This window comes from Melospiza melodia, unplaced genomic scaffold, assembly GCF_035770615.1.
Source record: "Melospiza melodia melodia isolate bMelMel2 unplaced genomic scaffold, bMelMel2.pri scaffold_282, whole genome shotgun sequence".
In the NCBI taxonomy this organism is placed as follows: domain Eukaryota; kingdom Metazoa; phylum Chordata; class Aves; order Passeriformes; family Passerellidae; genus Melospiza; species Melospiza melodia.
Genome location: NW_026948602.1, coordinates 54,055 through 81,767, shown reverse-complemented (window position 1 = coordinate 81,767; position 27,713 = coordinate 54,055). Strand labels below are relative to the sequence as shown.

General features: G+C 54.6%; 2 protein-coding genes and 1 long non-coding RNA gene across 3 annotated transcripts in view; all 3 read right to left on the bottom strand.

Annotated features, from left to right (window-relative positions):
- The window catches only part of LOC134433976 (26S proteasome regulatory subunit 6B-like), a 29,182-nt gene extending 14,027 nt beyond the window's left edge, over nt 1-15,155 (bottom strand). Inside the window, exons 1-6 of the mRNA XM_063182659.1 lie at nt 14,943-15,155; nt 12,947-13,045; nt 10,866-11,052; nt 8,408-8,554; nt 5,253-5,362; nt 2,291-2,384 (exon numbers count right to left, since the gene is read on the bottom strand). Of these exons, the coding sequence (XP_063038729.1) occupies nt 2,291-2,384; nt 5,253-5,362; nt 8,408-8,554; nt 10,866-11,052; nt 12,947-13,045; nt 14,943-15,140 (835 nt within the window). The 5' untranslated portion in view covers nt 15,141-15,155. The remainder of the gene's footprint in view (nt 1-2,290; nt 2,385-5,252; nt 5,363-8,407; nt 8,555-10,865; nt 11,053-12,946; nt 13,046-14,942) is intronic.
- A 1,186-nt stretch (nt 15,156-16,341) lies between these two features.
- LOC134433978 (uncharacterized) lies at nt 16,342-18,836 on the bottom strand. The gene is made up of 3 exons (XR_010031784.1): nt 18,771-18,836; nt 17,266-17,341; nt 16,342-16,628 (listed from the first exon to the last, which is right to left on the bottom strand). It is a non-coding gene; the product is annotated as an uncharacterized LOC134433978 (long non-coding RNA).
- Nucleotides 18,837-19,385: 549 nt separating this feature from the next.
- Nucleotides 19,386-27,570, bottom strand: LOC134433974 (B-cell lymphoma 3 protein homolog). The gene is made up of 6 exons (XM_063182656.1): nt 27,460-27,570; nt 26,040-26,072; nt 25,238-25,442; nt 21,427-21,515; nt 20,843-20,920; nt 19,386-19,604 (listed from the first exon to the last, which is right to left on the bottom strand). The coding sequence occupies exons 3-6, from the start codon at nt 25,398-25,400 to the stop codon at nt 19,386-19,388; spliced, it is 549 nt and encodes a 182-aa protein (XP_063038726.1). The 5' UTR covers nt 25,401-25,442; nt 26,040-26,072; nt 27,460-27,570.
- Between the last annotated feature and the right edge of the window lie 143 nt (nt 27,571-27,713).

The window sequence follows — 27,713 nt, the reverse complement described above, 5'->3', positions numbered from 1 at the left end:
ACCCCCTGAGATGTTCCTGAGCTTCATCTTGAAGTTCTTCAGGAGGTTCCTCACCCCCAAGAACCTCCTCAAACCCCTCCCAGATGTCTCCAAACCTCCTGAGATGTCTCCAAACGCCTCTCAGATGTCCCCAACCCCCTTGAGATGTCTCCAAACCCCCCCCAGATGTCTCCAAACTCCCCCAAGATGTTCTTGACCTTCATCCTGAAGTTCTCCAGGAGGTTCCTCACACCCAAGAACCTCCTCAAACCCCACCCAGATGTCTCCAAACCCCCTGAGGTGTCCCCAAACCCCCCTGAGATGTCCCCAAACCCCTCCAGGTGTCCCCAAACCCCTCTGAGATGTCTCCAAACTTCTCAAAATGACCTCAAATCCCTCCCAGATGTCCCCAACCCCCCTGAGATGTCTCCAAACCCCACCCAGGTGCTCTTGACCTTCACCTTGAAGTTCTCCAGAAGGTTCCTCACCCCCAAGAACCTCCTCAAACCCCCCTGAGATGTCTCCAAACCCCACCCAGATGTCTCCAAACTTCTTGAGATGTCCCCAAATCCCACCCAGGACCTCCCAGATGTCCCCAAACCCCCTGAGATGTCTCCAAACCCCTCCCAGATGTCCCCAAACCCCACCCAGATGTCTCCAAACTTCTCGAGATGTCCCCAAATCCCACCCAGGACCTCCCAGATGTCTCCAAACCCCTCCCAGATGTCCCCAAGCCCCTCTCAGATGTCTCCAAACCCCCTGAGATGTTCCTGAGCTTCACCTTGAAGTTCTTCAGGAGGTTCCTCTCACCCAAGAACCTCCTCAAACCCCTCCCAGATGTCTCCAAACCTCCTGAGATGTCTCCAAACGCCTCTCAGATGTCCCCAACCCCCTTGAGATGTCTCCAAACCCCCCCGAGATGTTCTTGACCTTCATCCTGAAGTTCTCCAGGAGGTTCCTCACCCCCAAGAACCTCCTCAAACCCCACCCAGATGTCTCCAAACCCCTCCAGGTGTCCCCAAACCCCTCTGAGATGTCTCCAAACTTCTCAAAATGACCCCAAATCCCTCCCAGATGTCCCCAACCCCCCTGAGATGTCCCCAACCCCCACCCAGGTGCTCTTGACCTTCACCTTGAAGTTCTCCAGAAGGTTCCTCACCCCCAAGAACCTCCTCAAACCCCCCTGAGATGTCTCCAAACCCCACCCAGATGTCTCCAAACTTCTTGAGATGTCCCCAAATCCCACCCAGGACCTCCCAGATGTCTCCAAACCCCCCCGAGATGTCTCCAAACCCCACCCAGGTGCTCCTGAGCTTCATCCTGAAGTTCTCCAGGAGGTTCCTCACACCCAAGAACCTCCTCAAACCCTTCTGAGATGTCTCCAAACCCCTCCCAGATGTCCCCAAACCCCCCTGAGATGTCTCCAAACCTCCTGAGATGTCCCCAAACCCCCCTGAGATGTCCCCAAACCCCCCTGAGATGTCTCCAAACCCCCATGAGATGTCTCCAAACCTCCTGAGATGTCTCCAAACCCCCCTGAGATGTCTCCAAACCCCCCCGAGATGTCCCCAAACCCCCCTGAGATGTCCCCAAATCCCACCCAGGACATCCCAGATGTCCCCAACCCCCCTGAGATGTCTCCAAACCCCACCCAGGTGCTCCTGAGCTTCATCTTGAAGTTCTCCAGAAGGTTCCTCACCCCCAAGAACCTCCTCAAACCCCCCTGAGATGTCCCCAAACCCCCCCCGAGATGTCTCCAAATCCCACCCAGGACCTCCCAGATGTCTCCAAACCCCCCTGAGATGTTCCCAAACCCCAGCCAGGACCTCTCGAGGTGTCCCCAAACCCCCCCGAGATGTCTCCAAACCTCCTGAGATGTCCCCAAACCCCCCTGAGATGTCTCCAAACCCCCCCGAGATGTCTCCAAACCCCCATGAGATGTCTCCAAACCCCCCCGAGATGTCCCCAAACCCCCCCGAGATGTCCCCAAACCCCACCCAGGACCTCCCAGATGTCCCCAAACCCCCCCGAGATGTCTCCAAACCCCCCTGAGATGTCTCCAAACCCCCCTGAGATGTCCCCAAACCCCCATGAGATGTCTCCAAACCCCCCCGAGATGTCTCCAAACCCCCCTGAGATGTCTCCAAACCCCCCTGAGATGTCTCCAAACCCCCCTGAGATGTCTCCAAACCCCCCTGAGATGTCTCCAAACCCCCCTGAGATGTCTCCAAACCCCCCCGAGATGTCCTCAAACCCCACCCAGGACCTCCCAGATGTCCCCAAGCCCCGCAGGTGTCCCCGGCGGTCTCACCCGTGGTGTGGTGGGCCACCGCCTTGGCCAGCATGGTCTTCCCGCAGCCGGGGGGGCCGTACATCAGCACCCCCCGCGGGGGGTCAATGCCGATCTGGGGAGGGGACACCGAGGTGAGGACACCTGGGGACACCTGGGGACACCTGGGGACACCTGGGGACCTCCTGGGGACACCTGGGGACACCTGGGGACCTTCAGGGGACCTTCAGGGGACACCTGGGGACCTTCAGGGGACACCTGGGGACCTCCTGGGGACACCTGGGGACCTCCTGGGGACACCTGGGGACCTTCAGGGGACACCTGGGGACCTCCTGGGGACACCTGGGGACCTTCAGGGGACCTCCAGGACACCTCAAGGACACCGGGTGGGGACACCGAGGAGAGGACACCGAGGAGAGGACACCGGGTGAGGACACCTGGGGACCTCCTGGGGACACCTGGGGACCTTCAGGGGACACCTGGGGACCTTCAGGGGACCTCCTGGGGACACCTGGGGACACCTGGGGACACCTGGGGACCTCCTGGGGACACCTGGGGACCTTCAGGGGACACCTGGGGACACCTGGGGACCTCCTGGGGACACCTGGGGACACCTGGGGACACCTGGGGACACCTGGGGACCTTCACGGGACCTCCAGGACACCTCAAGGACACCGAGTGAGGACACCGGGTGGGGACACCTGGGGACCTCCTGGGGACACCTGGGGACCTCCTGGGGACACCTGGGGACCTTCAGGGGACACCTGGGGACCTTCACGGGACCTCCAGGACACCTCCAGGACACCTCAAGGACACCGAGTGAGGACACCGAGGAGAGGACACCGAGGAGAGGACACCGAGGAGAGGACACCGGGTGGGGACACCGAGGAGAGGACACCGGGTGGGGACACCGAGGAGAGGACACCGGGTGGGGACACCGAGGAGAGGACATCTGGGGACCTCCAGGAGACCTCCAGGGGACCTCCAGGGGACATCTGGGGACCTCCAGGAGACCTGAGGGTCCTCCAGGAGACACAAGGGGACCTCCAGGAGACCTCCAGGGCACCTCCAGGGGACCTCCAAGGGACCTCCAGGGACATCTCCAGGGACATCTCCAGGGGACCTCCAGGGGACACAGAGCTCCTCAAGGGGACCTGGAGGTCCTCAGGGTGACCTGAAGGTCCTCAAGGTGACCTGGAGGTGACCTGGAGCTCCTCAAGGTGACCTAAAGATCTCCAAGGCGCCCTGGAGGTCATCTGAAGGCCCTCAAGGTCACCTGAAGATCGCCATGATGACCTGGAGGTCCTCAAAGTGACCTGGAGATCACCTGAGGGTCTCCAAGGTGACCTGGAGGGGACCTGGAGGTCCTCAACGTGACCCAGAGCTCCTCAAGGTGACCTGAGAGTCCTCAAAGTGACCTGGAGATCACCTGAAGGTCTCCAAGGTGACCTGAAGGTCCTCAAGGTGACCTGGAGGTGACCCAGAGCTCCTCAAGGTGCCCTGGAGCTCCTCAAGGTCACCTGGGGACCCTCAGGGTCACCTGGAGGTGACCTGAAGGCCCTCAAAGTGACCTGGAGGTCCTTGAGGTGTTCTGGAGGTCACCTGAGGGTCCTCAAGGTGACCTGGAGCTCCTCAAAATGACCTGAAGGTCCTCAAGGTGACCCGGAGGGGACCCAGAGCTCCTCGAGGTGACCTGGAGAACATCTGAAGGTCCTCAAGGTGCCCTGGAGCTCCTCAAGGTGACCTGGAGGTCACCTGAAGGTCCTCAAGGTGACCTAGAAGTCCCCAAGGTCACCTGAAGGTCCTCGAGGTGACCTGGAGATCACCCGAGGGTCTCCAAGATGCCCTGGAGCTCCTCAGGGTGACCCAAAGGTCCTCAAGGTGTCCTGGAGATCACCTGAGGGGCCTCAACGTGACCCAGAGCTCCTCAAGGTGACCTGGAGGTCCTCAAGGTGATCTGAAGGTTCTCAAGGTGCCCTGGAGATCACCTGAGGTTCCTCAAGGTGATCTGAAGACCCTCAAGGTCACCTGAAGATGACCTGGAGATCACCATGATGACCTGGAGGTCCTCAAGGTGCCCTGGAGATCACCTGAGGGTCTCCAAGGTCAGTTGAGGGTTCTCAAGGTCCCCAGAAGTTCCCAGAAGGTCCCCAGGACACCCCCAGAAGGTCCCAGAAGGTCCAGAAGGTTCCCAAGGACACCCCAGAAGGTCCCCAGAAGGTCCCCAGGACACCCCAGAAGATCCCAGCAGATCCCCAGAAGGTCCCCAGAAGGTCCCAGAAGGTTCCCAGAAGGTCCCAGGACATCCCAGAAGGTCCCCAGAAGGTCCAGGAGGTCCCAGAACATCCCAGGAGGTCCCAGAAGATCCCCAGGAGGTCCCCAGAAGGTCCCCAGGACGTCCCAGAACGTTCCCATAAGGTCCCCAGAAGGTCCCAGAAGGTCCCAGAAGGTCCAGGAGGTCCCAGAAGGTCCCCAGAAGTTCCCCAGAAGTTCCCCAGAAGGTCCCCAGGAGGTCCCAGAACGTTCCCAGAAGGTCCCAGAAGGTCCCCAGGACACCCCAGAAGATCCCAGCAGATCCCCAGAACATCCCAGGACACCCCAGAAGGTCCCAGAAGGTCCCCAGGACACCCCAGAAGATCCCAGCAGATCCCCAGAAGGTCCCCACGACGTCCCAGAACGTTCCCAGAAGGTCCCAGAAGGTCCCAGGACACCCCAGGACACCCCAGGAGGTCCCAGAAGATCCCCAGAAGGTCCCCAGGACACCCCAGAAGGTCCAGGAGGTCCCCAGGAGGTCCCCAGGACACCCCATGAGGTCCATGAGGTCCATGAGGTCCCCAGGAGGTCCCCAGATGTTCCCCAGGAGGTCCAGGAGGTCCCCAGAACACCCCCAGAAGGTCCCCAGAAGATCCCCAGAAGGTCCCAGAAGGTCCCCAGGAGGTCCATGAGGTCCACGAGGTCCATGAGGTGCCCGAGGTGGCCGTACCTGCTTGTAGAGCTCGAAGTGCGTCAGCGGCAGCTCCACGGCCTCGCGCACCTCCTGCTTCTGGATGTCCATGCCACCGATGTCGGCGTAGACCACGTCCGGCTTCTGGTCTGGGGACAGGAGGGACACCGAGGGTGACCAAAGAGTGACCACCATGTCCACCTTCTGGTCTGGGGACAGGGGACACCAAGGGTGACCAAGGAGTGACCAAAGAGTGACCAAGGGGTGACCACCATGTCCACCTTCTGGTCTGGGGACAGGAGACACCAAGGAGTGACCAAGGAGTGACCAAGGAGTGACCAAAGAGTGACCAAAGAGTGACCAAAGAGTGACCAAAGAGTGACCAAGGAGTGACCAAGGAGTGACCACCATGTCCACCTTCTGGTCTGGGGACAGGGGACACCAAGGGTGACCAAGGAGTGACCAAGGGGTGACCAAAGAGTGACCAAAGAGTGACCACCATGTCCACCTTCTGGTCTGGGGACAGGAGACACCAAGGACTGACCAAAGAGTGACCAAAGAGTGACCACCATGTCCACCTTCTGGTCTGGGGACAGGGGACACCGAGGGTGACCAAAGAGTGACCAAAGGGTGACCAAAGGGTGACCAAGGAGTGACCAAGGGGTGACCAAGGGGTGACCAAGGGGTGACCAAAGAGTGACCAAGGAGTGACCAAGGAGTGACCAAAGAGTGACCAAGGAGTGACCAAGGGGTGACCAAAGAGTGACCAAAGAGTGACCAAGGAGTGACCAAGGGGTGACCAAGGGGTGACCAAGAGGTGACCAAGGGGTGACCAAAGAGTGACCAAGGAGTGACCAAGGAGTGACCAAGGAGTGACCAAGGGGTGACCAAGGAGTGACCAAAGAGTGACCAAAGAGTGACCAAGGGGTGACCAAGGAGTGACCAAGGAGTGACCAAGGGGTGACCAAGGAGTGACCAAGGAGTGACCAAAGAGTGACCAAAGAGTGACCAAAGAGTGACCACCATGTCCACCTTCTGGTCTGGGGACAGGGGACACCAAGGAGTGACCAAGGAGTGACCAAGGAGTGACCAAGGGGTGACCAAGGGGTGACCAAGGAGTGACCAAGGAGTGACCAAGGAGTGACCAAGGAGTGACCAAGGGGTGACCAAGGGGTGACCAAGGAGTGACCAAAGAGTGACCAAGGAGTGACCAAAGAGTGACCAAGGAGTGACCAAAGAGTGACCAAGGAGTGACCAAGGAGTGACCAAAGAGTGACCAAGGAGTGACCAAAGAGTGACCAAAGAGTGACCAAGGGGTGACCAAAGAGTGACCAAAGAGTGACCAAGGGGTGACCAAGGGGTGACCAAAGAGTGACCAAGGAGTGACCAAGGAGTGACCAAGGAGTGACCAAAGAGTGACCAAAGAGTGACCAAGGGGTGACCAAGGGGTGACCAAGGAGTGACCAAAGAGTGACCAAAGAGTGACCAAGGAGTGACCAAGGAGTGACCAAGGAGTGACCAAAGAGTGACCAAAGAGTGACCAAAGAGTGACCAAGGAGTGACCAAGGAGTGACCAAGGAGTGACCAAAGAGTGACCAAAGAGTGACCAAAGAGTGACCAAGGGGTGACCAAGGAGTGACCAAAGAGTGACCAAGGAGTGACCAAGGGGTGACCAAAGAGTGACCAAGGAGTGACCAAGAGGTGGCCACCACGTCCGGCTTCTGGTCTGGGGACAGGGGACAACCGGGATGGACTGGGAGGGACTGGGATGGTCGGGGGTCACCAAGAACTTCTCCAAGGTCAACTGGAGACACCAAGGAGTGACCAAGGGGTGACCAAGGAGTGACCACCACGTCCGGCTTCTGGTCTGGGCGGACAGGGGGACAACTGGGATGGACTGGGATGGACTGGGATGGACTAGAAACAAGCCCAGCTGTGCCCAGCTGTGCCCAGGTGACCTCAAGATGGTTCCTCAGAACATCTCATGAACTTCAGGTGACCCCAAACCCCATTTTTTGGACGCCAAACCCCATTTTTTCCACCCAAAATGACGTTTTATGGACCCCAGGTGTGCCCAGGTGTGCCCGGGTGAAACCTGACCCTCTCAAGATGGTTCCTCAGAACATCTCATGAACTTCAGATGACCCCAAACCCCGTTTTTCGGACCCCAAACCCCATTTTTTCCCCCCAAACCGACGTTTTATGGATCCCAGGTGTGCCCAGCTGTGCCCAGGTGAAACCTGACGCTCTCAAGATGGTTCCTCAGAACATCTCATGAACTTCAGGTGACCCCAAACCCCGTTTTTCGGACCCCAAACCCCATTTTTTGGACCCCAAACCCCAACTTTTCCCCCCAAACCGACGTTTTATGGATCCCAGGTGTGCCCAGGCATGCCCAGGTGTGCCCAGCTGACCCCAGCATGGTTCCACTCAACATCTCATGAACTTCAGGTGACCCCAAACCCCATTTTTCGGTCCCCAAACCCCAACTTTTCCCCCCAAACCGACGTTTTATGGACCCCAGGTGCCCCCAGGTGTGCCCAGGTGTGCCCGGGTGTGCCCAGGCGTGCCCAGGTGTGACCAGGTGTGCCCAGCATGGTTCCACTCAACATCTCATGAACTTCAGGTGACCCCAAACCCCGTTTTTCGGACCCCAAACCCCATTTTTTGGTCCCCAAACCCCAACTTTTCCCCCCAAACCGACGTTTTATGGATCCCAGGTGTGCCCAGCTGTGCCCAGGTGAAACCTGACGTTCTCAAGATGGTTCCTCAGAACATCTCATGAACTTCAGATGACCCCAAACCCCATTTTTCGGACCCCAAACCACATTTTCTCCACCCCAAACCGACGTTTTATGGATCCCAGGTGTGCCCAGCTGTGCCCAGGTGAAACCTGACGCTCTCAAGATGGTTCCTCAGAACATCTCATGAACTTCAGGTGACCCCAAACCCCATTTTTTGGACCCCAAACCCCATTTTTTCCCCCCAAAACGACATTTTATGGATCCCAGGTGTGCCCAGGTGTGCCCAGCTGACCCCAGTATGGTTCCTCAGAACATCTCATGAACTTCAGATGACCCCAAACCCCATTTTTTGGACCCCAAACCCCATTTTCTCCACCCCAAACCACGTTTTATGGACCCCAGGTGTGCCCAGCTGTGCCCAGGTGTGCCCAGGTGTGCCCGGTGCCCCACCTGAGGTGAGCATCATGATGCTGCTGTCGGCCTCGGGCGGCAGGACGTCCACCAGGGCGTTGCTGTGCTTGTGCAGCGCCACCGAGGCGTTGGGCTTGAGCAGCTCGCGGTCGATGGTGCTCAGGATGCGCACGTAGTAGTTGGAACCTGCGGGGGGGGGGGGGACACGCATGGAGCTCACCTGGGGGGCACCTGGGGGGCACCTGGACATCACCTGGAGATCACCTGGAGCTCACCTGGAGCTCACCTGGAGATCGATCACCAGGAGATCACCTGGACCTCACCAGGAGATCGATCACCAGGAGCTCACCAGGAGATCACCTGGGGATCACTAGGACATCGGTCACCAGGAGATCAATCACCAGGAGATCACTTGGAGCTCATCTGGAGCTCACCTGGAGCTCACCAGGTGATCACCAGGAGATCACCAGGAGATCACCTGGGGGGCACCTGGAGGTCACCAGGAGATCACCAGGAGATTGATCACCAGGAGATCACCAGGAGATCACCAGGACATCACCAGGAGATCGATCACCAGGAGATCACCTGGGGGGCACCTGGAGGTCACCAGGAGATCACCAGGAGATCGATCACCAGGAGATCACCAGGAGATCACCTGGAGGTCACCAGGAGATCACCAGGAGATCGATCACCAGGAGATCACCAGGAGATCACCTGGGGGGCACCTGGAGGTCACCAGAAGATCGATCACCAGGAGATCACCAGGAGATCACCTGGGGATCACTAGGACATCAATCACCAGGAGATCAATCACCAGGAGATCATTTGGAGCTCATCTGGAGCTCACCTGGAGGTCACCAGGAGATCACCAGGAGATTGATCACCAGGAGATCACCAGGAGATCACCAGGACATCGATCACCTGGAGATCACCAGGAGATCACCTGGAGCTCACCAGGACATCGATCACCTGGAGATCACCAGGACATTGATCACCAGGAGATCACCTGGGGATCACTAGGACATCGATCACCAGGAGATCAATCACCAGGAGATCACTTGGAGCTCATCTGGAGCTCACCTGGAGCTCACCAGGAGATCACCTGGACATCACCAGGAGATCGATCACCAGGAGATCACCAGGAGATCACCTGGGGGGCACCTGGAGGTCACCAGGAGATCACCAGGAGATTGATCACCAGGAGATCACCAGGAAATCACCAGGAGATCACCAGGACATTGATCACCAGGAGATCACCTGGAGATCACTAGGACATCAATCACCAGGAGATCAATCACCAGAAGACCACCTGGAGATCACTAGGAGATCACCTGGACATCACCTGGAGATCAGCAGGAGATCACCAGGAGATTGATCACCAGGAGATCACCAGGAGATCACCTGGGGATCACTAGGACATTGATCACCAGGAGATCAATCACCAGGAGATCACCAGGAGATCACCAGGACATCGATCACCAGGAGCTCACCAGGAGCTCACCAGGAGATCGATCACCAGGAGATCACCAGGAAATCACCAGGACATCGATCACCAGGAGATCACCTGGAGATCACCTGGAGCTCACCAGGACATTGATCACCAGGAGATCACCTGGGGATCACCTGGGGGGCACCTGGAGGTCACCAGGAGATCACCAGGAGATTGATCACCAGGAAATCACCAGGAGATCACCAGGAGACCACCAGGAGATCAATCACCAGGAGATCACCAGGAGCTCACCAGGAGATCATCACAAGATTGATCACCAAGAGACCACCAGGAGATCACCTGGAGATCACCAGAAAATCACCTAGAAATCACCTGGGGATCACCTGGACCTCACCAGGACATCGATCACCAGGAGATCGATTACCAGGAGCTCACCTGGAGACCACCAGGAGCTCACCTGGAGATCACCTGGGGGTCACCTGGAGCTCACCAGGAGATCACCAGGAGATCACCTGCCCAGGTGTGCCCAGGTGTGCCCAGGTGTGCCCAGGTGTGTGCCCAGGTGTGTCTCACCTGTGGTGGAGCCCACGATGGCCGTGTTCTGGTCCACGGCCTTGAGGAACTGCCCGATGACCAGCGGGACACGGCCCCACCCATGCCAGGTGTGCCCAGGTGTGCCCAGGTGTGCCCAGGTGTGCCCAGGTGTGCCCAGGTGCATTTACCTGTGGTGGAGCCGACGATGGCCGTGTTCTGGTCCATGCCCACCAATGACCAACTGGACGCTCCAAACCCATTCCAGGTATCTCCCACCTGTGCCCAGGTGTCTCTAACTGTGCCCAGGTGTGTGCCCAGGTGTGCCCAGGTGTGTGCCCAGGTGTGCCCAGGTGTGTCTCACCTGTGGTGGAGCCGATGATGGCCGTGTTCTGGTCGACGGCCTCGAGGAACTGCCCGATGACCAGCGGGACACGGCCCCGCCCATGCCAGGTGTATTTACCTGTGCCCAAGTGTGCCCAGGTGTGCCCAGGTGTGTGCCCAGGTGTGTCTCACCTGTGGTGGAGCCGACGATGGCCGTGTTCTGGTCGACGGCCTCGAGGAACTGCCCGATGACCAGCGGGATGCTCTGGATGCGCTTCACCTCCTCCTGCGCGTGCAGGAACTCCTTCTTGAGGTTGCGCTGCTCGTCCTTGATGTACTCCTCCTGCACCTCCAGGAACTCCAGCTCCTGCTGCAGCTTCTAAAGGTCAGAGACAGGTGAGAGACAGGTGAGATACACCTGAGATACTCCTGGGTTACACCTGAGATACCTGAGATATCCCTGAACCACCTGGGATACTCCTGAGTTACACCTGGGTTACACCTGGGGCAGGCCCAGCTCCTCCTGCACCTCCAGGAACTCCAGCTCCTGCTGCAGCTTCTAAAGGTGAGAGATACACCTGAGATACACCTGAACCACCTGGGATACTCCTGAGTTATGTGAGATACTCCTGGGATACTCCTGGGTTACACCTGGGGCAGGGCCCAGCTCCTCCTGCACCTCCAGGAACTCCAGCTCCTGCTGCAGCTTCTAAAGGTGAGATACACCTGGGTTACACCTGAGTTACACCTGAGTTACACCTGAGATACTCCTGGGATACACCTGGGGCAGGCCCAGCTCCTCCTGCACCTCCAGGAACTCCAGCTCCTGCTGCAGCTTCTAAAGGTGAGAGACACCTGGGTTACACCTGGGATACACCTGGGATACTCCTGAGATACTCCTGAGATATCCCTGAGATACCTGAGATACACCTGGGATACACCTGAGATACTCCTGAACCACCTGAGATACTCCTGGGATACTCCTGGGATACACCTGGGATACACCTGGAGCAGAGGACACTGTCACACAGGTGTGTCACTCACCTTGTACCTGCTGTACAGGTCCTGTAACCCCTCACACCTGTCGCACACGCGTGTCACACACATGTTCCAGGTGTGTCCTCACCTTGTACCTGCTGTACAGGTGTGTCACATGTCCCAGGTGTGTCACACACATGTATCACACGTGTTCTCACCTTGTACCTGCTGTACAGGTGTGTCACACCTGTCACACACGTGTGTCACACATGTTCCAGGTGTGTCCTCACCTTGTACCGGCTGTACAGGTCCCGTAACCCCTCACACCTGTCACACACGCGTGTCACACACATGTATCACACCTGTCCTCACCTTGTACCTGCTGTACAGGTGTGTCACATGTCCCAGGTGTGTCACACACGCGTGTCACACACATGTATCACACGTGTTCTCACCTTGTACCTGCTGTACAGGTCCTGTAACCCCTCACACCTGTCGCACACGCGTGTCACACACATGTATCACACGTGTTCTCACCTTGTACCTGCTGTACAGGTCTGTCACATGTCCCAGGTGTGTCGCACACGCGTGTCACACACATGTCACACACGTGTTCTCACCTTGTACCTGCTGTACAGGTGTGTCACATGTCCCAGGTGTGTCACACACGCGTGTCACACACATGTTCCAGGTGTGTTCTCACCTTGTACCTGCTGTACAGGTCCTCCAGGTCCCATAACCCCTCACACCTGTCGCACACGCGTGTCACACACATGTATCACACGTGTTCTCACCTTGTACCTGCTGTACAGGTGTGTCACATGTCCCAGGTGTGTCACACACATGTCACACACGTGTTCTCACCTTGTACCTGCTGTACAGGTCCTCCAGGTCCCATAACCCCTCACACCTGTCACACACGCGTGTCACACACATGTATCACGCATGTTCCAGGTGTGTTCTCACCTTGTACCTGCTGTACAGGTCCTGTAACCCCTCACACCTGTCACACACGCGTGTCACACACATGTATCACACATGTCCAGGTGTGTTCTCACCTTGTACCTGCTGTACAGGTGTGTCACATGTCGCACACGCGTGTCACACACATGTCACACACGTGTCCTCACCTTGTACCGGCTGTACAGGTCCTGTAACCCCTCACACCTGTCACACACGCGTGTCACACACATGTCACACACCTGTCTTCACCTTGTACCTGCTGTACAGGTGTGTCACATGTCCCAGGTGTGTCACACACGCGTGTCACACACATGTCACACACGTGTCCTCACCTTGTATCTGCTGTACAGGTCCTCCAGGTCCTCGGGCTCGGGCACCAGGAAGGAGAGGCCGGGCAGGGGCCGGGGGGCGGCCGAGGGCGGGGCATCGTCCTGGGCACGGAGATAAGGACGAGATAAGGACGAGATAAGGACCCGGGAGATAAGGACAGGGGAGATAAGGACAGGGGAGATAAGGACAGGGGAGATAAGGACAGGGGAGATAAGGACAGGGTAGATAAGGACAGGGGAGATAAGGACAGGGCAGATAAGGACAGGGGAGATAAGGACAGGGGAGATGGGACAGGGGAGATATGGACAGGGGAGATAAGGACAGGGGAGATAAGGACGAGATAAGGACACGGGAGATAAGGACAGGGGAGATAAGGACAGGGGAGATAAGGACACGGGAGATAAGGGTGAGATAAGGACAGGGGAGATAAGGACAGGTGAGATAAGGACAGGGGAGATAAGGACAGGGGAGATGGGACAGGGGAGATAAGGACAGGGGAGATAAGGACAGGGGAGATGGGACAGGGGAGATAAGGACACGGGAGATAAGGACAGGGGAGATAAGGACAGGGGAGATAAGGACAGGGGAGGGAAAATCCCCAAATTTTGGGGGATTTTGGGGAAAAATTCCCAAATTTTTGGGGAATCTGGGGCGAAATTCCCAAGTTTTGAGGAAAAAGTCCCAAATTTTGGGGTTTCTGGGGCGGAGAATTCCCAAATTTTGGGGTCCCTTGGGGGATTTTTGGGAGATCCTGGGGGAAAATTCGCGAAATTTTGGGGGGAAAATTCCCAAATTTCGGGGGTCCCTGAGGGGATTTTGGGTGAGAATTCCCAAATTTTGGGGGACCCTGTGAGAAAATTCCCAAATTTTGGGGGGGAAAACTCCCAAATTTTTGTTAAAATTCCCAAATTTCAGGGGTCCCTGAGGGGATTTGGGTGAGAATTCCCAAATTTTGGGGGGGAAACTCCCAAATTTTGGGAGAAAATTCCCAAATTTCGGGGGTCCTTGAGGGGATTTGGGGTGAGAATTCCCAAATTTTGGGGGGAAAATTCCCAAATTTTGGGTAAAATTCCCAAATTTCAGGGGTCCCTGAGGGGATTTTGGGAGAGAATTCCCAAATTTTAGGGGGGAAAATTCCCAAATTTTGGGTAAAAATCCCAAATTTCGGGGGTCCCTGAGGGGATTTTGGGTGAGAATTCCCAAATTTTGAGGGGAAACTCCCAAATTTTGGATAAAATTCCCAAATTTCGGGGGTCCCTGAGGGGATTTTGGGTGAGAATTCCCAAATTTTGGGGGGGAAAACTCCCAAATTTTGGGTAAAATTCCCAAATTTCGGGGGTCCCTGAGGGGATTTTGGGAGAGAATTCCCAAATTTTGAGGGGAAAACTCACAAATTTTGGGTAAAATTTCCAAATTTCAGGGGTCCCTGAGGGGATTTGGGAGAAAATTCCCAGATTTTGGGGGGGAAAACTCCCAAATTTTGGGTAAAATTCCCAAATTTCGGGGGTCTCTGAGGGGATTTTGGGTGAGAATTCCCAAATTTTGGGGGGAAAACTCCCAAATTTTGGGTAAAATTCCCAAATTTCGGGGGTCCCTGAGGGGATTTTGGGTGAGAATTCCCAAATTTTGGGGGACCCTGTGAGAAAATTCCCAAATTTTGGGGGGGAAAACTCCCAAATTTTTGTTAAAATTCCCAAATTTCGGGGTTCCCTGAGGCATTTTCGGGGAGTCCCGGCGCTCCCCCCCCCTTCCCACCCCACATTGGTATCACCCAATGAGCGGGGGCGTGGCCAAAGCCGGAAGTGGGCGGAGCCCAACAAAGCGGGGACCCCTCAATCCCCCCTGTGGCCCCTCCCCCCCCCCCCCCGCGCCGTTTTTTGGGGTTTTTGGGTTTTTTGGGCGCTCCCCCCCCCCGCCCCTCCCCCCCCCGAGGTTTTGGGGTCCCCTCGAGGTTTTGGGGACCCCCCCGGGCCCCTCCCCCCCCCGTGCCCCCCTCACCTGCGGCTTCTCCCCGAGCAGCCCCAGCTCCTCCATCGTGACGCGGCGCTGCGGAAGTGACGTCAGCGCGTCGGCGCCTGCGTAGAGGGAGGGCGGGAGAGAGAGGGCGGGCGGCGGGGCGGTGACGTCAGGGAGTGAGGCCGCGCATGCGCGGACGGGGCTGGAGCTGTCGGCGCCTCCCAGTTCATCCCAGTTCATCCCAGTTCAATCCCAGTAACTCCCAGTTCAATCCCAGTTCATCCCAGTTCAATTCCAGTGAGTCCCAGTTCAATCCCAGTAACTCCCAGTTCATCCCAGTGACTCCCAGTCCATTCCAGTGAGTCCCAGTTCATCCCAGTTCATCCCAGTGACTCCCAGTTCAATCCCAGTTCATCCCAGTTCAATCCCAGTGAGTCCCAGTTCATCCCAGTAACTCCCAGCTCATCCCAGTGACTCCCAGTCCATTCCAGTTCATCCCAGTTCAATCCCAGTAACTCCCAGTTCATCCCAGTGAGTCCCAGTTCAATCCCAGTAACTCCCAGTTCATCCCAGTTCGGCCCAGAGTCCTCTCAGTCCATCCCAGTCACTCCCAGTGACTCCCAGTTTATCCCAGTTTGGCCCAACTCATCCCAGTCCCTCCCAGTTCATCCCAGTTCCCTCCCAGTAACTCCCAGTTCACCCCAGTTTATCTCAGTTCATCCCAGTCCCCTCCCAGTTTGGCCCAGTTCATCCCAGTTTGGCCCAGAGTCCTTCCAGTTCATCCCAGTTCATCCTAATTACTCCCAGTAACTCCCAGTTCAATCCCAGCGACTCCCAGTCAGTCCCAACCTCTTCCAGTTCAATCCCAGTTCAATCCCAGTGACTCCCAGTTTATCCCAGTTTGGCCCAGTTCATCCCAGTCGCTCCCAGTTTGTCCCAGTTCCCTCCCAGTAGCTCCCAGTTCATCCCAGTGACTCCCAGCAGCTCCCAGTCCATCCCAGTTTGGCCCAGAGTCCTCCCAGTTCAATCCCAGTTCCCCTCCCAGTTCATCCCAGTCCCTCCCAATCCTCTCCCAGTACAAACCAGTAACCCCCAGTTCCCTCCCAGTTCAATCCCACTAATGTGAAACCCCAAACCAGTATAAACCAGTAACTCCAAATCCCCTCCCAGTTCATCCCAGTTCATCCCAGTTTGGCCCAGTTTGGGCCAGAGTCCTCCAGTCCAGCCCAATCCATCCCAGTTCCCTCCCAGTAACCCCAAACCCCAAACCAGTATAAACCAGTAACCCCCAGCTCCATCCCAGTTCATCCCAGTCCCTCCCAATTCTCTCCCAGTTCCCTCCCAGTACAAACCAGTAACCCCAAATCCCCTCCCAGTTCATCCCAGTTCCCTCCCAGTCCATTCCCCCTATTTTATTTTATTTTATTTTATTTTATTTTATTTTATTTTATTTTATTTTATTTTATTTTATTTTATTTTCTTTTCTTTTCTATTCTCCGTTAATGCTGCTCTGGCCCCGCCCCTCCCGTGGGCGGAGCCTCTGAGGCCCAAAGGGGCGTGGCCTCGCCGTGACCGCTTCTGATTGGTCCCTGCTCTGCTGGTGGGCGGGGCCTCCCTGAGCTCCCGTTAATCTGCCGGGAAGCTCCGCCCCTTCCACCCGATTGGCTGTTTGTGCGGAAGTGGGCGTGGCTCCTGATGCGGAGGAGGGCGTGGCTTCAGAGGCGGGGTCTGGAAAGGGGGCGGGGCCAGAGGAGCCAAAATTGGGGATTTTTTCAGAGGGGAGCCCCAAAATTGGGAAATTTTTACCCCAAAATTTGGGAATTTTCACCCAAAACTCTCCAAAATTTGGGAATTTCTCCCAGGATCCCAAAATTTGGCAATTTTCCACCCCAGGACCCCCAAATTTGGGATTTTTTCCCCCAACATTTGGGAATTTCCCACCCAGGACCCCCCAAAATCCCTTCAGGGACTCCAAAATTCGAGAAATTTCCCCCAAAATTTGGGAATTCTCACCCAGGACCCCCAAAATTCCCCCAGGAACCCCAAAATTTGGGAACTTCCCACCCAGGACCACAAAATTTGGGAATTTTCCCCCCCGAATTTTGGAATTTCCCATCCAAGACCACCTCCCCCCCTAAAAAAATCCACTCAGGCACCCCCAAAATTTGGGATTTTTCACCCAAAAATTTGGGAATTTTTCCCCCCAAAATTTGAAAATTTTCCCCCCCAAAAAATTTGTGAATTTTGCCCCAAAATTTGGGATTTTTTCCCCCCAAATTTTGTGAATTTTGCCCCAAAATTTGGAAATTTTTCCCCCAAAATTTGGGAATTTTCCCCCCAGGACCCCCCCAAATTCGCTCCTCACCATTGGGGGGGTCCCGGGGGGATTTTGGGGGGTCCTGGGGGGGTCTCGAGGCTTTGCCCCGCAGGATGTCGATCACCTGGGGGGGGACAGAAACACCAAAATCACCAAAATTTACCCAAAATCCCCAAATTTCACCCAAAATTTCATCCAAAATCCCAAAAATCCCTCCAAATTTCACCCAAAATCCCCAAATTTCACCCGAAATTTCATCCAAAATCCCCCAAATTTCATCCAAAATCCCCAAAATCCCTCCAAATTTCACCCAAAATCCCCAAAATTTCACCCAAAATTTATCCCCAAAAATCCCCCAAAAAATCCCATTTAAACACCCCCAATTCATTCCTATTTTATCCAAATTTATGCAAATTTATGCAAATGTCCCACCTGGGCACTGATGGCCACGGCTGTGGCCGTGTCGTTGTGGAGGTTCCTGACCCCAAAATTCCCCCAAAAATCACCAAAAAATCACAAAAATTCCCAAAAAAATCCCATTCAATCCTCCCAAATGCATTCTAATTTATGCAAATTTATGCAGATTTATGCAGCTTTCTGGTTTCCATACCTGGGCACTGACGGCCACTCCCGCAGCCGCGTCGTTGTGCAGGTTCCTGAGGCCAAATACCCCAAAAAATCCCCAAAAAATCCCATTTAAACTCCCTAAATGTATTCAGATTTATGCAAATTCATGCAAATTTCTGATTTTCCCACCTGGGCACTGACGGCCATGCCCGCAGCAGTATCATTGTGCAGGTTCCTGAGGCCGCAGTCGGCGCCCAAATACCCCAAAAAATCCCCAAAAAATCCCATTTAACACCCCTACATACATTCTACTTTATGCAAATTTATGCAAATTTATGCAAATGTCCGAGCTGGACACTGACGGCCACGGCTGCGGCAGTATCATTGTGCAGGTTCCTGATGCCGCAGTCGGCGCCCAAATACCCCAAAAATCCCCCCAAAATCTCATTTAAACCCCATAAAAATATTCAAATTCATGCAAATTTATGCAAATTTCCCGTTTCCCACCTGGGCACTGACGGCCACGGCCGTGTCGTTGTGCAGGTTCCTGAGGGCGCAGTCGGCGTCCAAATACCCCAAAAATACCCCAAAAAATCCCCAAAAAACCCCATTTAAACCCCCTAAACACATTCTAATTTATGCAAATTTATGCAAATTTGTGATTTTCCCACCTGGGCGCTGACGGCCACAGCTGCGACCGTGTCGTTGTGCAGGTTCCTGAGGCCGCAGTCGGCGCCCAAATACCCCAAAAATCCCCCCAAAATCTCATTTAAACCCCATAAAAATATTCAAATTCATGCAAATTTATGCAAATTTCCCGTTTCCCACCTGGGCACTGACGGCCACAGCTGCAGCCGTGTCGTTGTGCAGGTTCCTGAGGGCGCAGTCGGCGCCCAAATCCCCCAAAAATCCCCAAAAAATCCCATTTAAACCCCCTAAACACATTCTAATTTATGCAAATTTATGCAAATTTGTGATTTTCCCACCTGGGCGCTGACGGCCACGGCCGCAGCCGTGTCGTTGTGCAGGTTCCTGAGGCCGCAGTCGGCGCCCAAATACCCCAAAAAATCCCCAAAAAATCCCATTTAAACCCCAAAAAATCCCATTTAAAACTCCCTAAATGTATTCAGATTTATGCAAATTCATGCAAATTTCTGATTTTCCCACCTGGGCACTGACAGCCACAGCTGCGGCCGTGTTGTTGTGCAGGTTCCTGAGGGCGCAGTTGGCGCCCAAATACCCCAAAAAATCCCCAAAAAATCCCAAAAAACCCCATTTAAACCCCCTAAACACATTCTAATTTATGCAAATTTATGCAAATTTGTGATTTTCCCACCTGGGCGCTGACGGCCACAGCTGCGGCCGTGTCGTTGTGCAGGTTCCTGAGGCCGCAGTCGGCGCCCAAATACCCCAAAAATCCCCCCAAAATCTCATTTAAACCCCATAAAAATATTCAAATTCATGCAAATTTATGCAAATTTCCCGTTTCCCACCTGGGCACTGACGGCCACAGCTGCGGCCGTGTCGTTGTGCAGGTTCCTGAGGGCGCAGTTGGCGCCCAAATCCCCCAAAAAATCCCCAAAAAATCCCATTTAAACCCCCTAAACACATTCTAATTTATGCAAATTTATGCAAATTTGTGATTTTCCCACCTGGGCGCTGACGGCCACGGCCGCAGCCGTGTCGTTGTGCAGGTTCCTGAGGCCGCAGTCGGCGCCGCAGCGCAGGAGGAGCCGCAGCAGCCGCAGCAGCCCCCGGCCCGCGGCCGCGTGCAGGGCGGTGCAGCCGGCGTAGGACTGCGCGTTGACGCTGGCACCGTGCTGGAATTAATAAAAAATTAAAATAAAACCCAAAATTCCTGTATCGCATCCCTTCAAAATAGAAAAAAAAATCAAAAAAAATCCAGATTCCTACAAAATTCCCACAAAATTCCCCCCAAAATTCCCTAAAAATTCGGGAAAATTTTTCCCCAAATTCCCAAAAATTCCAAAAAAGAAATCTCCTTCAAATTCCACCAAAAATTCCGTAAGAATCGTGAAAAATTCCTGAAAAAACGCCACCAATAGTCCCCATAAAATTCCAAAACAATCGCCCAAAAATCACCCAAGAAACCTGATCACGTTCTGCAAAATCGCCCAAAAAAATCCCAGAAAAATCCCATTAATTTCCCCCAAATCACTACAAAAGACGTCCCAAAAATCACCCTAAAATCCCATAAAATTCCCCCAAAAAATCCCATTAAAATCCCACAAAAATCCGATAAAATTCCCCAAAAAATTCCCCCCAAAAGATCCCATAAAATTCCCTGAAAAAATAATGAAAAATCCCATTAAAATCCCATTAAAATCCCCAAATCCAGGGGAGTGTATGACTGCGTGTTCGTGCTGGCACCGTGCTGAAATTAATAAAAACTTAAAATCAAACCCAAAATTCTCCTCAATTTCCCCCAAATTCCTGCCGCAAACCCCTTCAGAATTGGAAAAAATGAGAAAAAAATGCAAAATTTCCGCCAAGAACTCCCCCAAACCCTTCCCGATTTCGCCCAAATTTCCAGCCCGAGCCCCTCCAAAAATTCCACCAAAATCCCCCAAAAATTCCCATCAATTCAGAAAAAAGATCCCACAAAATCATCCTGAAGTCCCACAAAATTCTGTGAAATCACCCCAAAAATCGCCCCATCTATCCCATAAAATTCCCCCAAATCACCCCAAAAATCCCATAAAAATCCCATTAAATTCTTCAAAAAAAAACCCAAAAATCCCATTAAAAAGCCCATTAAAAGTCTCATAAAATTAAAAAAAAATCACCCAAAAATCCCACAAGATTCCCTAAAAAAATCCAATAAAATTCCCCCAAAAAATCACCCAAAAATCCCATAAAATCCCCCCAAAAATTCCATAAAAATCCCCAAAAATCCATGGAAAATTCCCAAATTTTCTCCGATTTTCCCCAAATTTCCCCCGAAATTTCCCCCCAAACCCCCCAAAATTCCCAAATTCTCCCCAAATTTTCTGAAAATTCCCAGAATTTCCCCCAAAAAATTCCAATTTTTCCCCACCTGGAGCAGGAGCTCGGCCATCTCCAGGCTGTCGTTCTCCACCGCGTGCAGCAGCGGCGAGCGCCCGCTCTTGATGTCCTGAAAGGGCCCAAAAAATCCCAAAAAATCCCATCAAAATCAAAATATTCCATCAAATCCACCAAATTCCAAATAAAAATTGAAAAAAAATTTCAATAATCCCACAAAAATTAAGAAATCCCCCAAAATGCCCCAAAAATTCCCCCAAATTCTCCAAGAAATCTCCTCAAAAATTCTCCCCAAAATCCCTCAAAATATTCCCCGAAAATTCCCCCAAAATCCTCCAAAATACAAAAAAAATCCCTAAACTCACCCCAAATATTCCCCAAAATTCCCCCCAAAAAATTCAAAATAATAATTTAAAAAATCCCCCCCCCAAAAATGTCCAAATAATTCCACACAAAATTTCCTCCAAAACCTCCCAAAAATCCCCAAAAAATCAAAATAATTCCCCAAAAATCCCCTTTAAACCCCCTCAAACCCCCTCAAAATTCCCAGGAAATCCCAAATTTTCCCAAATTTCCGGAATTTTCGGGAACTTTCTGGAATTTTCTGGAATTTCTCACCCCGGCATCGACATCAGCCCCGTGCTCCAGCAGCAGCAGGACGCTCTCGCGGGAGCCCGAGGCCACGGCCACGTGTAGGGGGGTCAGACCTGGGGGAGAAAATGGCACAAAACCCCAAAATATTCCCAAAAATATTCCCAAAAATATCCCAAAATAGTCCCAAAAATTCCCCCAAAAATTCCCAAAAATTCCCCCCAAAATTCCCCAAAAAATCCCAAAAAATTCCCCAAAAAATCCCCCAAATCCATGAAAATTTCATGAAAAATTCCCCAAAATATTCCCCAAAATTTCCCAATTTCTCCTCACCCTCACAGTCCCGCGCCTGCAGATCCACGGGGCGTCCCCGGGGCTCCTCCCCCAATTTCCCCCTTTTTTTCCCCCCAATTTTTCCCCAATTTCTTCCCAAATTCCGCCCAATTTTTTCCCCCAATTTTCCCCCAAATCCCCAAACTCTGAATTTCCCCCAATTTTCCCAAAATTTCCATTTTTTCCCCATTATCTCCTCACCCTCACAATCCCGCGCCTGCAGATCCACGGGGCTCCCCCCGCAATTTCTCCCATTTTTTCCCCCCAATTTTTACCCAAATTCCGCCCATTTTTTCCCCAAACCCCCAGAATCCGATTTTTTTCCCCCAAATCCCCCATTTTTTCCCCCAAATCCCCCATTTTTTCCCCCAATTTCTCCTCACCCTCACATTCCCGGGCCTGCAGATCCACGGGGCTCCCCCCGGGGCTCCTCCCCCAATTTCCCCCATTTTTTTTCCCCCAATTTTTTCCCCAAATTCCGCCCAATTTTTCCCCCAATTTTCCCCAAACCCCAAAACCCCCAAATTCCGAATTTTTTCCCCAAAATCCCCCATTTTTTCCCCCATTTCTCCTCACCCTCATAATCCCGCGCCTGCAGATCCACGGGGCTCCCCCCCCCAATTTTTCCCATTTTTTCCCCCCAATTTTTTCCCCAAATTCCCCCATTTTTTTCCCCCATTTTCCCCAAACCCCCAAAATCCGATTTTTTTCCCCAAAATCCCCCATTTTTCCCCATTTTTTCCCCCCATTTCTCCTCACCCTCACATTCCCGCGCCTGCAGATCCACGGGGCTCCCCCCGGGGCTCCTTCCCCAATTTCCCCCTTTTTTTCCCCCAAATTCCGCCCATTTTTCCCCCCCATTTTCCCCAAACCCCAAAACCCCCAAATTCCGAATTTTTTCCCCAAAATCCCCCATTTTCCCCCCATTTTTCCCCCATTTCTCCTCACCCTCACATTCCCGCGCCTGCAGATCCACGGCCCCGCCCCCGGGGCTCCTCCCCCAATTTCCCCCATTTTTTTTCCCCCAATTTTTTCCCCAAATTCCCCCCATTTTTTTCCCCCATTTTCCCCAAACCCCCAAAATCCGATTTTTTCCCCAAATCCCCCATTTTTTCCCCATTTTTTCCCCTTTTTTCCCCCCATTTCTCCTCACCCTCATAATCCCGCGCCTGCAGATCCACGGGGCTCCCCCCCCAATTTTTCCCATTTTTTCCCCCCATTTTTTTCCCCAAATTCCGCCCATTTTTTCCCCCCATTTCCCCCAAACCCCAAAACCCCAAAAATTCCGAATTTTTTCCCCCAAATCCCCCATTTTTTCCCCAAAATCCCCCATTTTTTTCCCCATTTCTCCTCACCCTCACAATCCCGCGCCTGCAGATCCACGGGGCGCCCCCCGGGGCTCCTCCCCCAATTTCCCCCTTTTTTTCCCCAAATTCCGCCCATTTTTTTCCCCCATTTTCCCCAAACCTCCAAATCCCCAAATTCCGAATTTTTTTCCCAAAATTTCCATTTTTTCCCCCCATTTCTCCTCACCCTCATAATCCCGCGCCTGCAGATCCACGGCCCCGCCCCCGGGGCTCCTCCCCCAATTTCCCCCATTTTTTTTCCCCCAACTTTTTCCCCAAATTCCCCCCATTTTTTTCCCCCATTTTCCCCAAACCCCCAAAATCCGATTTTTTTCCCCAAATCCCCCATTTTTTCCCCATTTTTTCCCCTTTTTTCTCCCCATTTCTCCTCACCCTCATAATCCCGCGCCTGCAGATCCACGGGGCTCCCCCCCCCAATTTTTCCCATTTTTTCCCCCCAATTTTTTCCCCAAATTCCCCCCATTTTTTTCCCCCATTTTCCCCAAACCCCCAAAATCCCGAATTTTTTCCCCCAAAATCCCCCATTTTTTCCCCATTTTTTCCCCCCATTTCTCCTCACCCTCACAATCCCGCGCCTGCAGATCCACGGGGCGCCCCCCGGGGCTCCTCCCCCAATTTCCCCCTTTTTTTCCCCAAATTCCGCCCATTTTTTTCCCCCATTTTCCCCAAACCTCCAAATCCCCAAATTCCGAATTTTTTTCCCAAAATTTCCATTTTTTCCCCCATTTCTCCTCACCCTCATAATCCCGCGCCTGCAAATCCACGGCCCCGCCCCCGGGGCTCCTCCCCCAATTTCTCCCATTTTTTCCCCCCATTTTTTCCCCCAAATCCGCCCATTTTTTCCCCCCATTTCCCCCAAACCCCAAAATTCCGAATTTTTTCCCCCAAATCCCCCATTTTTTCCCCATTTTTTCCCCTTTTTTCCCCCCATTTCTCCTCACCCTCATAATCCCGCGCCTGCAGATCCACGGGGCTCCCCCCCCCAATTTTTCCCATTTTTTCCCCCCATTTTTTTCCCCAAATTCCCCCATTTTTTCCCCCATTTCCCCCATTTTCCCCAAACCCCCAAAATCCGATTTTTTTCCCCCAAATCCCCCATTTTTTCCCCAAAATCCCCCATTTTTTTCCCCATTTCTCCTCACCCTCATAATCCCGCGCCTGCAAATCCACGGCCCCGCCCCCGGGGCTCCTCCCCCAATTTCTCCCATTTTTTCCCCCCAATTTTTTCCCCAAATTCCCCCCATTTTTTTCCCCCATTTTCCCAAACCCCCAAAATCCCGAATTTTTTCCCCCAAAATCCCCCATTTTTCCCCATTTTTTCCCCCCATTTCTCCTCACCCTCACAATCCCGCGCCTGCAGATCCACGGGGCGCCCCCCGGGGCTCCTCCCCCAATTTCCCCCTTTTTTTCCCCAAATTCCGCCCATTTTTTTCCCCCATTTTCCCCAAACCTCCAAATCCCCAATTCCGAATTTTTTTCCCAAAATTTCCATTTTTTCCCCATTTCTCCTCAACCTCACATTCCCGCGCCTGCAGATCCACGGGGCTCCCCCCGGGGCTCCTCCCCCAATTTCCCCCATTTTTTCCCCCCAATTTTTTCCCCAAATTCCCCCCATTTTTTTCCCCCATTTCCCCCATTTTCCCCAAACCCCAAAACTCCGATTTTTTTCCCCAAAATCCCCCATTTTTTCCCCATTTTTTTCCCCATTTTTCCCCCCATTTCTCCTCACCCTCATAATCCCGCGCCTGCAGATCCACGGGGCTCCCCCCGGGGCTCCCCCCCCCAATTTTTCCCATTTTTTCCCCCCATTTTTTTCCCCAAATTCCCCCCATTTTTTTCCCCCATTTCCCCCATTTTCCCCAAACCCCCAAAATCCGATTTTTTTCCCCAAATCCCCCATTTTTTCCCCATTTTTTTCCCCTTTTTCCCCCCATTTCTCCTCACCCTCACATTCCCGCGCCTGCAGATCCACGGGGCTCCCCCCCCCAATTTCTCCCATTTTTTCCCCCAATTTTTTCCCCAAATTCCCCCCCATTTTTTTCCCCCATTTCCCCCATTTTCCCCAAACCCCAAAACTCCGATTTTTTCCCCCCAAAATCCCCCATTTTTTCCCCATTTTTCCCCCCATTTCTCCTCACCCTCATAATCCCGCGCCTGCAGATCGACGGCCCCGCCCCCGGGGCCCCTCAGGAGCTCGCGCAGGACGCGGGGGCGTGGCCCGGCCGTGGCCCCGCCCCCTCCGGCCAGGTGGGAGCCGCAGGCGAGGTGTGCGCATGTGCGGCCCAGGCGGTCCGGGCACATCGGGGACGCGCCGTGCGACACCAGGAGGCGGACGAGCGACACCTGGCCCGTGATCACCCGCCAGGTGCAGGGGGGTCTGAGGGGACAGGTGTGTCACACAGGTGAGGGACACCTGGCCCGTGATCACCGCCAGGTGCAGCGGGGTCTGAGGGGACAGGTGTGACACAGGTGAGGGACACCTGGCCCGTGATCACCGCCAGGTGAAGGGGGGGTCTGTGAGGGGACAGGTGTGACACAGGTGAGGGACACCTGGCCCGTGATCACCGCCAGGTGCAGCGGGGTCTGTGAGGGGACAGGTGTGTCACACAGGTGAGTGACATTGGGGACACCTGGCCCGTGATCACCGCCAGGTGCAGCGGGGTCTGAGGGGACAGGTGTGACACAGGTGTGACACAGGTGTGTGACAGTGACACAGGTGAGGGACACCTGGCCCGTGATCACCGCCAGGTGAAGGGGGGTCTGAGGGGACAGGTGTGACACAGGTGAGGGACACCTGGCCCGTGATCACCGCCAGGTGCAGGGGGGGTCAGCAGGTGACAATGTGACACAGGTGAGGGACACCTGGCCCGTGATCACTGCCAGGTGCAGCGGGGTCTGAGGGGACAGGTGTGTCACACAGGTGTGTGACATTGGGGACACCTGGCCCGTGATCACCGCCAGGTGCAGCGGGGTCTGAGGGGACAGGTGTGTGACACAGGTGTGTGACATTGGGGACACCTGGCCCGTGATCACCGCCAGGTGCAGGGGCGTCTGAGGGGACAATGTGACACAGGTGAGGGACACCTGGCCCGTGATCACCGCCAGGTGCAGCGGGGTCTGTGAGGGGACAGGTGTGACACACAGGTGTGTCACAGGTGAGGGACACCTGGCCCGTGATCACCGCCAGGTGCAGCGGGGTCTGTGAGGGGACAGGTGTGTCACACAGGTGTGACACAGGTGAGGGACACCTGGCCCGTGATCACCGCCAGGTGCAGCGGGGTCTGAGGGGACAGGTGTGTGACACAGGTGAGGGACACCTGGCCCGTGATCACCGCCAGGTGCAGCGGGGTCTGAGGGGACAGGTGTGTCACACAGGTGTGTCACAGTCACACAGGTGAGGGACACCCTGGCCCGTGATCACTGCCAGGTGCAGCGGGGTCTGTGAGGGGACAGGTGTGTGACACAGGTGTGTGACATTGGGGACACCTGGCCCGTGATCACCGCCAGGTGCAGGGGGGTCTGAGGGGACAGGTGTGACACAGGTGAGGGACACCTGGCCCGTGATCACCGCCAGGTGCAGCGGGGTCTGCAGGTGACAATGTGACACAGGTGGAGGGGACACCTGGCCCGTGATCACCGCCAGGTGCAGCGGGGTCTGAGGGGACAGGTGTGACACAGGTGAGGGACACCTGGCCCGTGATCACCGCCAGGTGCAGCGGGGTCTGAGGGGACAGGTGTGACACAGGTGAGGGACACCTGGCCCGTGATCACCGCCAGGTGCAGCGGGGTCTGTGAGGGGACAGGTGTGACACAGGTGAGTGACATTGGGGACACCTGGCCCGTGATCACCGCCAGGTGCAGCGGGGTTTGAGGGGACAGGTGTGTCACACAGGTATGACACAGGTGAGGGACATTGGGGACACCTGGCCTGTGATCACCGCCAGGTGCAGCGGGGTCTGAGGGGACAGGTGTGTCACACAGGTGTGTCACAGTGACACAGGTGAGGGACACCTGGCCCGTGATCACCGCCAGGTGCAGCGGGGTCTGTGAGGGGACAGGTGTGTGACACAGGTGAGGGACATTGACACAGTGACACGGGTGAGGGACATTGGGGACACCTGGGACAGGTGACACAGGTGAGGGACACCTGGGCACAGGTGAGGGGGTGGGGCCAGGGGCGTGGTCAAGGTTGGACAAAGGGGCGGGGCTAAGTGACTCCCCCACAATGTCCCCAAAGCCCCTCAATGTCCTCAACCCCAAAATTCCCCCAATGTCCCCAAGCCCCCCAATGTCCCCATTTGTCCCCAATGCCCCCAAACCCCCCCCGATGTCCCCAGAGTGTCCCCAGGTGTCCCCTCACCTGTCTCAGGTGGTTGTACACGTCCAGGTCGCGCCACTTACCCCCCGCAGGAACAGCGCCACCAAGCGGCGGGCGACGGGAACAGCGCCCTGCGCCACCGCGATGTGCAGCGGCCTGGGGACAGTGAGGGGACAATGGGGACAGTGGGGACATTGGGGACATTGAGGGGACATTGGGGACATTGGGGACATTGGGGACAATGGGGACATTGGGGACATTGGGGACATTGGGGACAATGGGGACATTGAGGACAA

What these genes read in the sequence shown, in the direction of transcription:
- LOC134433974 (XM_063182656.1), bottom strand. Translation starts at nt 25,400, where the DNA reads ATGTGCCCGGACCGCCTGGGCCGCACATGCGCACACCTCGCCTGCGGC. An exon ending in GGGCTGATGTCGATGCCGGG is followed by an intron (nt 20,921 to 21,426) that starts GTGAGAAATTCC and finishes GGGCCCTTTCAG; the next exon opens with GACATCAAGAGCGGGCGCTC. An exon ending in TGGCCGAGCTCCTGCTCCAG is followed by an intron (nt 19,605 to 20,842) that starts GTGGGGAAAAAT and finishes TATTAATTCCAG; the next exon opens with CACGGTGCCAGCGTCAACGC.